The following is a 12,292-nucleotide window of genomic DNA, read 5'->3' as shown; positions in this document are numbered from 1 at the left end:
CCTTTGGCTGCTTCTTAAGGCTTAACATTAACCTCATATATTCCCTGGTGTCCTGGGCAGTCAACACAGAACAGTTCATGGCACATGATGATTGGTAGGCAATGCAGTGGTTGTGAAAGGGGGACTTTGCCCTCTGGAAACGGCTCAATAGGACAAGTTGGTGAAAGGTAGGGGGATGGGCTAGTCCTAAGACATAAGACACTAGCCCTTAATGACAGAGAAAGTGCTTTGGGGAAGCAAAAGTACAGACAGAGCAAGCAGAATTTGACACCTTTGTAAAATGACAAAGTGCAAGAGACTTTATACTGCTGGGGTTAAAATATTTAAGAAAATCAATCACATGGGCTATCAAGAAGATTAGGGGATGATGATCAAGGAGTCACGAAGAGCAGGTAGAAACTTCCATACAAGGAGATGCTTGTTCAGGGTGCTAGGGACAGGAATCTCTATTGATACCTACTGATGTACACTCCCATTTCCAGGACGCACCCCATAGACAAATGTCTTCTCAGAGCTGGCAGACTCATGCAAGTGTGGGCTCTACAGAACTCCTCGAAAATGGGACACTGAGAAACTCCTCTGGTCAATTCTCTAACTCCTGCCTCATTTTGAGAGCCTCATAAGCATGCCTAGTTTTGCATCCACAGGCATTTATAAGAAAAAAAAATAAAACTTAACATGTAGAAACAATATGTAGGGATTTTTCATCAGTTGACATCTTTAGTGGTGGATGTCAGAGATCTCTATGAGCTGTAATCTGAAAGCCATGGGGTCAAATTTACTTGCTGAAATCTAATTTCAGATCCAATGCTATTAAGCATTGTGAAGAGCTGGGAAGATCAAGAGTACCATTTTGGCTCATTCTAGCCAGTGAAGATGCAGTGTGAACTCTTTTGAGTCAGAGACCCAACTCTCACCACACAGAAATCTGATGGCAATTGACCTTGGATTTCTTGGTTTATAAAATGTCTATAATTTTTTGCTATTTATATTTATCTAGCTTATAATTTTTAAAAGAGATGTTGGTCTTGTTATGTTGCTTAGGCTGACCAGAAACTGCTGGGTTCATGTACTCCTCTTGTCTCAGTCTGTGAATAGAAGTCACAGATACCCACTGCAGAGTTCAATTTGCAAACTGTGAACTTTTAGAACAACAACTTGAACATGCAAAGATAATAGAACGTTGGATCATTAGGTTTCTTTATTGGCTACTTGCAAATAAGAAAGACATGAGAGAGATAACATGGGATTTTCACATACCCCACCCCATGTGGTTAATATTTCCAAAGCTTCTGTTTTATTTGAAGAGGATATGAGGCTTGGAGACGACAAGAGGATGAGAAATGAGGAGAGGAAGGAGGGAGCCTGGTCCCAGTGGAATGTGAAAAAAGACTGAGACACTTAGGAGATCACATATCTATATAATCATGGGACATTTCCTGAGTGGGTCTCATTAAAAGGGTCCTAACATGTTGAGTAATGAGTGACACACCAACAGTTTGTCATATATGTTGACCAAATGAACAACTTTAGAGGTTAGGGATGTTTATATTATTGCTAGGCTCTAACAAGGTTTCTCAGTGGGTTTTAGGCTGACCCCATGTATACTTAACCTTGTACACCATTTCTCTCACAGTACACTACAGATTTTTGTGATTTTCCAGAGACTCCTTTAGCTCCTGGATCTTCTGGGGCAGAGTCTTGGTCCAGAAATGATGTCTTCTGGCCTTCAGGGCTAGACCCACAGCAGGCTTGATGTCCAGCTTCAGATACTGTTCAACACGGTCAAACGCAGGCCAGAAGGGTAGACCGATGCTGTTAGGGTTCCTGTGAATATGCCACCCAGTAGGGAAAATGAAAGTCACTCTCATCCAAGACCCAATTTTTAAGTTGTGTCAGGTCAGTGGACCAATTAGGTTGAGGAGTCTGATGGGTAAGTATCCTTGTACAGGGATACAAGTGTCTGTTATATGCAGGGCAAGACTTCCTGACCAGTTTCATGTCTCTGTCTCAGAGGGAAATCTAAAGAACAGTTACCATAGTGCTAGCCAGATCACTGAAGTCTGACCAATGACCAATATGTAAAATATATGTAAGTGTGCCCAGGGGTGAGGAGGACTCTACCATGTGATTAATTATCTATGCTTGTTAATGAGGTCATCAATCACAAATGGAGTCCTAGATAGGGACCCATCACTGAGGAGTTTGGGGGAGGGGAGTGCTCTCACCCATGTCGTGCAAAGTTGGCCCAGTACTTCATCATCCTCCTGCTCAGCAGCTTCTCCTCTGCAGTGAGGTCAACTGTAGCCAATGAAAGACAAAGGTCTAGATCCCAGCCATGTGATGCAGCTGCCTACTTATGTTCCACAATATCCATTCTTACTGCAGCCTGACCCTGAACTTTAGATCTCTTTCCCTTCTCTCTTTACCACTCAGGATCCAGCCACCCACACCTCTAACTGAATTAATCCATGTTCATTTTTTTGCTCCAGTGTGGTTCCTTGAATGATATGATCTCCATAGAATCACATATTTATATGCTTGGTCCCAGTTAGTGGAACTGTTTGGGAAGAGTTAGGAGGTGTGGCCTTGTTGGGGGGAGATGCTAGGGGAGCTAACTCTGGAAGTTAGCTCTGAGGTTTAAAAAGTCCACTCTATTTCAGTTCCCTCTCTCCCTCCCTTTCTCTCTCTCTCTCTCTCTCTCTCTCTCTCTCTCTCTGTGTGTGTGTGTGTGTGTGTCTTCTATTTCTCTCTTTCTCTGCCTTTGCGTATAGACAGGATGTAAGCTTTTGTCCATTACTCCAGTATCCTGCCTGCCTGTATGCTGCCATTGCTCCATCCATGATGATCATGAACTATCTATTTGAAATGCAAGTTCCAATACATTCTTTCTTTCTTCTATAAGTTGTTTTTGTAATAGTGTCTCATCACAACAATAGAGAAGCAACTAATGTAATACTAGATTATACTTGGAAGGATTTAGATTCTAATCTGGGTGTGGCTTTTAAGCTGGTAATGGTACACTCTTAATCATGTCTTCTCCCAGAGCTTGATTTTTCTCAACTGGACTGGAAGCTCAGGTACCCTCAGGTACCCACCTAAAATCCCATTCAGCTAACAGAAAACAAGAATAACTCACGTTTCATGCCCCAGAAGGAGTTTCCAAAGACAAAGGGAACCTCATCTCCATGGTCAGCTTTCACATGGGGTGGCCTGACACCTTTGAGGTAGTTGGCCTCTTGACGGAACTCATAAAAGTAGACAGGGGCATGAGAGCCTAGAGGTGAGGACACAAGGTGACATGACATTCTCTTTCCTGTACCTGTCCTGCCAAACCCTTGGTACATTGGCATAAAGTTATCTAGTGTCACAATTGTCAGGTGGGTGGTTCCAGGCTGGAGCACTAATTATAAGAAAGTGCTTGGCCAAACACTGTCCATGACCTTCCCAGCTGAGTATTTTTGGCAAATCAATACAGTAACAGAAACCTGTTTGCTTATTTGTACGTGGATAAGATAAAGAAGTCGCTCTCTTACACCAGAAGGAAGAAATACTGATGTATTTATTGGTTCTTGGATATCTGGTACCAGAACCATGGACACTACAGAGTTCTTCTAAGACCCATGACTCTGAATCCCCCTACCCCCATTACATGTATACTCACTCTGAAAATGTGCTACTTGGAGTGCAGGGATAATAAACATGAAGTCTCCCATCATTTCTCTAAACTGTGCTTGCAGGGTCTGGGTATCCTCAGTGTCCCCCATGTACTCTTCCATCAATAGGTCACTACATTCAGGAGGCAGCATCTATACCAAGATCAAGAAGATAGGCTCTTGTTTTGACAGGTAGCAGCCTCAATGTAAAGAATGTGTTTGGGAATGAGATAGGTTATGGGGTTGGAAGATGTAATTTTTTGGGGAGCCCATCCATAACCCCACACACACAAACCTTTGTTTCTAGGCATGCTATTTATATAGAGGTACTTTTTACTGGAGGCACTACTCAAGGTGTCTCACCATCTGTGTTGTTGTATTCTTCAGAACATCCTGCAGGGTCTCTCTGGTTATTTCCTTTATAGTCTGCTCAGAGCCCAGAATCTGGGAGACAGAGGACAGTTCTAGTGTAAGTAGTGATGGATCCACTGCCCAAAATATGAGTCTCAAGACTTCTAGAGAATTGAAACAGTGCCTCACCATGGGGAGAAGCCAACCGTATTCATCATTATTGACACCAATGATGCTGGGGACGGGGTGAAAGTCCACAGAAGTCAACAATTCTCGGGGGTGATTGGGTAGGAACTCCCCATCCACTATAGCAGGGATTATCTTGAAGACCTGTGGAACATCCAAGGTCAGTGATGAAGGTCAAATCCATATATATTTTGTCATCTATTGAAAAAACTTAACCATTACCCCTTTTCTTTGTCTCAGGATGTTCCTCTACCCCTGGCAGAAAATCTACATATATACATACAAGAATAAGGATATCTTACTGTCCATTATACACACAGGAATAAGAGGATATCAAACCATGGAGCAAAGGTAATTTGTTTAGAGTAATAGGTACTGGCTCCCATATCCTGTAGACCAGGTTCTCCAAGACATACAATTCTCCCAACCTTGTTAATAGCCAGAATCTCCTCTTCAGTCTTGCTTCTCAGACAGTGCACCAGGGTCTCTGAGTCCATGGTCTCACAACCAGATAAGGTGGCCACAGTCTGTGAAGGGACCAGACAGCAGTTGATTCATCTTAGTAGGCAAAAAGAGTTTTCCTAATCCCCATTAAATGCCACTGTGCCCAAGTATCTTTGTGCTGTGCAGATTAGAGTAAGTATGAAATTCCCATTTTCTTGTTTCTCAGATGTGACAGCTAGAGGGGTCAGTCTACCTAAGCAGTTTAAAAATAAGTGTCTGTCTACAAGTGTGTGTGTGTGTTTATGTGTGACTTTGGGAGTGCCTGTACCATGGTTTGTGTGCAAAGATTAGAGGACACTGTTTGGTTGCTAGTTTTCACCTTCATCTTGTTTGACAAATGGTTCTTTTTTTTTAAAAAAATATTTTATTGGATATTCTCTATATTTACATTTCAAACAAGGCAAGTTCTTTTATCTACTGAACCATATATTCAGCTCATGCATGTTTGGTTTTGATGGATAATGGAAGTCACAAGGTTCTTATATATGCTTATTACACTTAGCCTCTATAACTCTGAGAGAAATGAATTCTAACCCTTGAGTTTCCTAGAAAGTACTGGAAAGAAGCTATTTCTCATGCTCCTTGTTTTCCCCACTGAGGAGACTTCTAGAGTATCAGAGGGTAAGTGCTGAAGCTGTGGAGTCATTGGTAGGATGGCTGAGGTAACTCACTGTGTAGATCACTTCAGAGTTGTTGGAGATAAGGTAGGGCATCAGGGCTACCCCACTTTCCATGATGGCACCATGGAAGAGCCCCCGGGACATGGGGGACACCACAAGTGAAGATACACTTGTGCCACCTGCTGACTGCCCAAAAATGGTGACACGGTCAGGGTTGCCTCCAAAGTGGGCAATGTTTTGCTGGATCCAGCGTAGGGCGGCCACTTGGTCCAGGTATCCCCAGTTGCCTCTGGCGTGCTGGTCTCCAGTGCTGAGAAGTGGCAGGGAAAGAAAGAGTCACAGGGTTTTCTTATTTCTGTCCATCCACTATTGTACTACATAGAACAGCCCTAGGCTCACCTGAAGAACCCCAGTGTACCCAAGCGGTATTGGATAGTGACCACCACCATATCTTCAACGGCTGCCAGCATGGAGCCATCATATATGGAGGCCATTCCCATAACCAGTGCACCACCGTGGATCCATGCCATCACCTGTGGAAATCAAGTCAAAAGCTAGGATGCTCCCAACTAGCTCTAGCTTTGCCTGGACTGTGTCTCCTACCTTTCTTAACGTGTTGTCTCCATGCACCTAGGCACATAGACAAAACTCCCTCAGGATGTTCTCACCTGGGCCACGGACAGAGCCCTGGCACTATAGGTATACTTGCTAATCTCCCCGCTTCCCTCAGGACCCAAACGTGCATTAATGGCTCTAAATCTGGAGCAAGGACAACACTGCTCTCAGACTTCTCTGAAATAAAATAAAAGGGGATGTTTTTACCAGCATTTCTTCTGATTATTAATAAAAAACCTCATTGACACATAGCTGGTCATGGTGATGTATGCCTTTAATACCAGAACCCTGGGACCAGGCAGGCTGCCTATGCACCTTTTCCACTCCTCTGCCCCAGATCCAGTTCTCAGGGCTGTCTCTAGAGCTGCAACAGAACACTAGCTGCAACTTCCCCTCCCCTGTCTTCATCTCCTGTGGATTCCTCAGACCATTTCTCACAGCCTTTTCCCCCAACCCAACAATGTTAACTGCACCCAGAAAAACACATGACATAATCTCATAGCAGCAAAACCAAAGGAGGGGAAACACAGACCAGACACAGACATACACATACACACACACACACACACAGACACACACACACAGACACACAGACACACATACACACACACACACAGACACAGACACATACACACCCCATCACAACCAGGAACACTGCATGAGAATAGATGCAACTAGAAATAATTGTTCTGAGGCAATTCAGACCCAGAAAGACTAATATAACAATATATGAGTAATATAAACATATTTTATATGTATTATATATAAATTAAAACCATTTTAATGTTTTAAAATAAATATTAAAACATATAATGTATTTAAAATTTTATATATATTATATAAATACATAACAAAAATATGTCAGAACTCTGGAAGCAGATGTGAAAGATCTCTGTGAATTCGATGCCTGCCCTGTCTACATAGTAAGTTCCAGTTCAGCAAGGGATACAACATGAGACACTTTCTCAACCAAACCAAACCAAACCAAACCAAACCAAACCAAACCAAACCAAACCAAACCAAACAAAACCAAACCTACACCCACATTGGCACAATGGGTAGCCCATAATCATGAATTGCCATGACCTCAGTGTTTAGCTCTCAGGTCTCTGGTAGGTAGAGATTTGAGTTGAGCAAAGAGCCACAACCTCCAGCTTCTTAGAGCCTTTAAGTCTCTGTGTCCCGTACCCAGGGTTTACTTTGTGCCAAGGCAGAGGAATTCTTCCTGGGCATGACAGAGAGAGCTTCTCATCAGGGCTCAGATTGATTTTTCTTTCTAGCCATCCTGAAGGAATTTGTCCCACCCCTCAAAGCCGGCCATGGCTTGTCACTCACAGGCAGGTTAGAGCCTTCTTGGGCATGGGCTGGTGCATAGATGTTGAGATACAGGCAGTCCTCAGATGTAGAGATGGGAGGCATCCCCAGTTTCACCTGACTCCCTGCACTTAGTGTTTCAGAATTTTGTAGACACCTGAGGACAATGACAGACAGGTATTCTAAGAGAGGTACAGTGGTCAAAACCAGACCCTGAGTACATATTTGCTCCTAGCTGTCAATATTTGGCTTTCAGGCCTTTGGCAGATAGTGTGAGATTTGAGTTGAACAAGGAGGCACAACCTCTCTCTGCCCCATGGTGTCTTGAAAACATGAGATCCTTCTCCCAAATCTCCTTGCATCAAGATAAAGGTCACAAAGGAAAACTGGTATGGATCTCAAACTTCCAGTTGGACTGTCAGATGGGAGGTAGCCTTGGATCCCACTTCTCCTTTGAATGGGAGATCGACATTTCCATCTGTGAAAACCATTGGCATATGTAATGATACCCCTCCTCTTTGTACTTTGAGACCTGATATTGGAGGGTTGTATGTGGATAGCCACTGCATTAATAAACAGTGGTGGGACATCCTTCTCATGTTCATACTGAAGGAACTGTCCTCCAGTATCTCCACTTGGAAGACATATATTTGTTTCTTGGTCAGTGGTGCCTATCACTTGTAGGTTGGTACCGTGATTGTGGAGGGTGATTTTGCCAAGAAACCATTGTTACCTTGGGCTTTCTCTGGCATCTGCAGAATATCCCCATCACATGGAGAATGCAGCTGAGGGGTTGAGGTGGAAAAAGCACTTCAGCCCGGCTCAGAGCTCTGAGTTCCCGCCCACTCCAGGGCCTGAAGTTCCCTGGGTCTCAGGAGAACTTACCTGGGTGGGTAGGTGGTCACGTTCCTCACACCACTCCATGGTTCAGGAGATTGAGGGGGTGCAAACCTCAGCTGGCCTACAGGTGGTTTGGCAAAGGGAATTCCTAGGAAGGTGTGGACGTCCACTCCGGTGTCATTCAAGTGGACAAGACTGCCACGAACCTGTCCTGTATGGGTGGTCCTGATGGGCCTGGCTGAGTCTTCACCTGTGAGTGACATACAGTATCAAGGTCAGGTCTACCCAATCATCCACCTTCAAACTACGGGTGTTGCTACTTTCTTGTTAGACTCAGCTCGGCATTTTCTAAGCATCCTGGTCTCCAAATACTGCTGACTGCCAGGCACCAGGTTATCTAACCACCTCGGTGTGAGCATCCAGTCCTATGAACCTGGTGTGAGCATTCATCTCAATGAGTAATACATTTTATAGTTGATGCAATTCAAGTGCTGTGAGAGAGGAATCCCTGGGAGTTTGCTGGCATCAACCTAGCTCCAGGTTCATTGAGAGACCCCGTCTGGAGGGAATGCAGAGAGCAATAGGGACACCCACAGCCTCCTTTGCCTTCTGTGTTTGACAGGTATATACCTCCTTATACAGGCATACACAGTAGGCACATATACATGTACATAAACAAATAAATATAATTTTAAAAACACCAGGTTGTGGTAGCTTGTGTCAGAGAGCAAACACATGATTGAAAGCCACCTGATGATCCCAGTAAACTTAGGCTGTTTGAGTCCTAGTGTTTGGTAAGATGGGAGATGAGCTAGGTCCTTCTCCTCAGCCTAGGTCCTGCCTTGGGCACCACACCAAGCACTGATTCTCCAAGCCTAGAGTATAGGGAGGTATACAGTGAGCTCCCTGAGTGAAGTTCTCATGTTCCCCCGCCACTCTAGTCCACTAGGTTCTCACTTCTCCACCAGCTCCCACTCCATGACAATCTGTCTCCACAGTATCGTGTTTCAACGTAGCAGATTTTGGCAGACCTTCCCTGTTTTCATAAAAGGTGTGAAGACCTTCCATGCTTGATAAACATGGATTGAATGTTTGGTGCTACTTGGTGTGGTAGCAAATAGCCAAGGCAGATGCCATTCCCAGGAACCAGAGGCTCTCATCCATAACCCCTGCCACATGCTGTCTACAGGATACAGGGCCACACGACATATCTGTCTACAGAGCTCACCGAGGAAATGGCCACTAATAAATGTCTCTGCCACAGCAACAGGCAAAAGCTGTTGAAATGGGTCTGGTGAGAGTCAAGCTACATCCAGGATGCTTCATTCTCCAAGAGATGCTCTTCATGGAATCCCATGTATTGGAATACTTTTTGTCAGGAGGTAGAAAAACACGACTAAGAAGGAGGTACTTTTTGACCAATAAGTGAAAAATTAAGAAAAAAAATCTGTGCACACATTTAAAAAAATGAAACAGAATCTAAGTTTAATAAGTAGAGATTTTAAATGTAAATAACATGTGTGGAAAGACTAATCACATATGTGGCCTTCTCAAGAACCACCTGTCTTTATAACAGTCATATATGCAAAAAGGGGGCTATGAAGAGGGGAAAAAAGAGTAGAAAATTACCCTGTAATTAAATCTCCACAAACATCATCTATGTTATATTTAAGACCAAAGAAGTCACCATCGGTTGGATTGCCACCTATTTGTATGAAGTTTCAAATTCCTGATTTTGTTAGGAATTTCTATCCAAATTTATTTCCAGATCTACTCCCACCCCTGTTTAATAATGATTCTGAAATTGTTATAGGATTCTGGTTTTACACATCTCTACATTTAACTTTTTAAAAAGTTTTTTTCTGAAACAGGTTTTTGCTATGTAGCCCAGGCTGTCCTGCAACTGAAAAGCCTTCTTCCTTTTCTGTCTTGCCTAGCATGCTGTTTGCAGGGATATGCCAACATACCAGCTCACACCATCTTCCTAACCATGTGTGAGATGGGGTGGGGCACAACTCTGTCCCTCTTACAGTTCTTAGTAATCTGAACTCAGGACCCAAATAAGAATGTTCAAATAAGCCAAAAGGGAGCCAGGTGGATTGTCCTGCGCAGACGGCCCTGATGACATTTCAGAGTCTGAACAACAGGCAAGAATCACAGTGTGAAGTCAATATGGTCTCCATAGGGTAGATCTGATTGAAGCATGGCAGGAGATCTGCATGGCTCACATTTGATCCCCTTTGTCTAGGAGGCATCAGACCCGTGCACAGCATCTTGCTGGCTCATATTCCTGTAAGTCTTTGCGGCAGGCCAGAGAACATGCCCTTTGCCCTGAAAGCCAAGTTATGCCTTTTCCAAAGGTCAGAAAATGGGCAAGGGAACCTGGGCCACTCAGTTTGGCAATTATTTGTAAGGCGAAAACTGAGTGAGGGCCAGGAAACTTTCCTAGCGTCTTTATGGAGTATACCAGGATGGTTTTTTGTTCAACATCTGGAGATGAATGACTGCATAAAGGTATGATTAATTTTGTTATTACCCAAGGTTCAATAGTAGCTACAGTCACAGGCACAGCCACATGCAGAGGAGGGAAATGCCCCATCTGCCCCTCCGTACTTCTTTCAGGTACAGTGGTCTTCAGAGCCTCTTATAATGAGCTGGTTCCTTAGGCATCACTGACTGTCTGTGTGCTCAGAGGCCACTTTCCCACTTGGTCATCTCTACCTGCTCCCCCTCCATACTACCCTCCCTACCACACCCTGAGCCCCAGGCTCTGCAAAAAATTGGCAGTTCTGGTCACCATCACAAATGTAGGGAGCCTCACCATGCACGTGTAGGAGAAACAGAAGACCACAGGTGGCAGCAGTCAGCCAACAGGGAAGTGGGTCCACCGGCATTTTCAGCTCTCAGGCCTGAGTCTGAGCTGCTATGGGAATTACTGCATGTCTTGCCCAGACAGATATTTAGACCCTAAGAGTTGTAGGCGGGAACTTGGTGGGCAGGGCAAAGTTGGTTCAGGAGAGTTTATTCACTTAGTGGAACTGGTAGGAGCCAGGGCTCAGCAGGTGTGGCAAACTTTCTTTTTCCTTTTTTGGTCTTGGGAGGCACAGCGTAGCTTCAGAAGCTATCCTAGATACCAGCAACCCCCACCCAAAACCTGCAGTCGTAGCATTTATTGTCCTTGGGAGTCACAAGTCCAGTGTGGGTGTTGGGTAGAAAACAAGGAACAGGAAGCTGAAACTGCAGAAGCCGGTTGTTTTCCTAATAAGGTATGTACTGTGAGCTTCCCACAGATGAGTGGTATAAATATTTGGGAATCGTGCTCTTGATAAAGAGAGAGTATGGGCAGGCACAGGGTCCTCTGAGCACACCCTTTGCTCCAAAACTCCTTGTCTTCTTGAGTCAGAGTCTGCATTCAGGCCCCTCCTCCTTCACAGTGGTGATCTTAAGTCTACACATACCCCTTCCTGGGATGCCACGACTCATTTTATTACATAGTAAATTTCTGTCATGACAATTCATACATGTATTTAATGTTTTAAAAACACATTCACCCCAGACATCTTCTGTTGTCTTATTCCGGCTCTCATCCACAATCCCCTCCCTCCCAAATAGTCTATATTCTACCTTCCCATTTTAAAGGGTTTTATTTTAATTTTTACATTTTATATATAAGGTTTTTATCTACATACATGTAGATGTACCTTGTGTGTTCCTGGTGCCTACAGAGACCCCCAAAAGGTGTTGGATCCCCTGGAACTAGAGTTAAGTATGGTTATGAGCTGCCATGTGGTTGAATGGAGCTCAGGTTCTCTGTGAGGGCAGCACGTGCTCTTAACCATGTCTCTTTCATGTTCTCTCTCATTCACTTCTTTCCTTCCCACCCACTTCCCCTGGATCATTTGTTTAAGGCAGATGTGACATACTTTATTCATCTGCACATGAGCCACCAGGTAGATGCCAGTAGGCACCCGTACATATTCTGGCACACGTGGGACTCAAAAAATAGGCACAGAGGTTTAGTGGTAGACGGTTTCTACAAGGCAAAAGTTGCTTGGCTGTGGCTTTAATTAATCAGCAAACCAGCCCCTTCAGATACTCATGGAAAAGCCATAACTCATCCCACAAACGTCTCTACCAAAGCCAGTAAATAGTTGGTCTTTTTGATGGATGGTTTGTGGGTAAAATCAATCTACTAGTCCTGGTCAG

General features: G+C 44.1%; 1 protein-coding gene across 1 annotated transcript; it reads right to left on the bottom strand.

Moving 5' to 3' along the window:
- Positions 1–1,640: 1,640 nt before the first annotated feature.
- Positions 1,641–11,006, bottom strand: LOC308436263 (acylcarnitine hydrolase-like; the record flags this gene model as incomplete). The annotated part of the gene is made up of 12 exons (XM_080937132.1): positions 10,908–11,006; positions 8,132–8,336; positions 7,268–7,403; positions 5,717–5,850; positions 5,369–5,627; positions 4,622–4,720; positions 4,197–4,337; positions 4,020–4,100; positions 3,665–3,809; positions 3,140–3,277; positions 2,229–2,301; positions 1,641–1,827 (listed from the first exon to the last, which is right to left on the bottom strand). Exons 1-12 carry the CDS (start codon positions 10,978–10,980, stop codon positions 1,641–1,643), a joined length of 1,671 nt encoding a protein of 556 aa, XP_080793258.1. The 5' UTR covers positions 10,981–11,006.
- Between the last annotated feature and the right edge of the window lie 1,286 nt (positions 11,007–12,292).

The sequence above is a fragment of the Micromys minutus genome (genome assembly GCF_963924665.1).
Source record: "Micromys minutus genome assembly, chromosome: 24".
Taxonomy (NCBI): Eukaryota; Metazoa; Chordata; class Mammalia; order Rodentia; family Muridae; genus Micromys; species Micromys minutus.
Note: the sequence above shows the minus strand (reverse complement) of the source record. Positions and strands in the feature narration are given on the sequence as shown.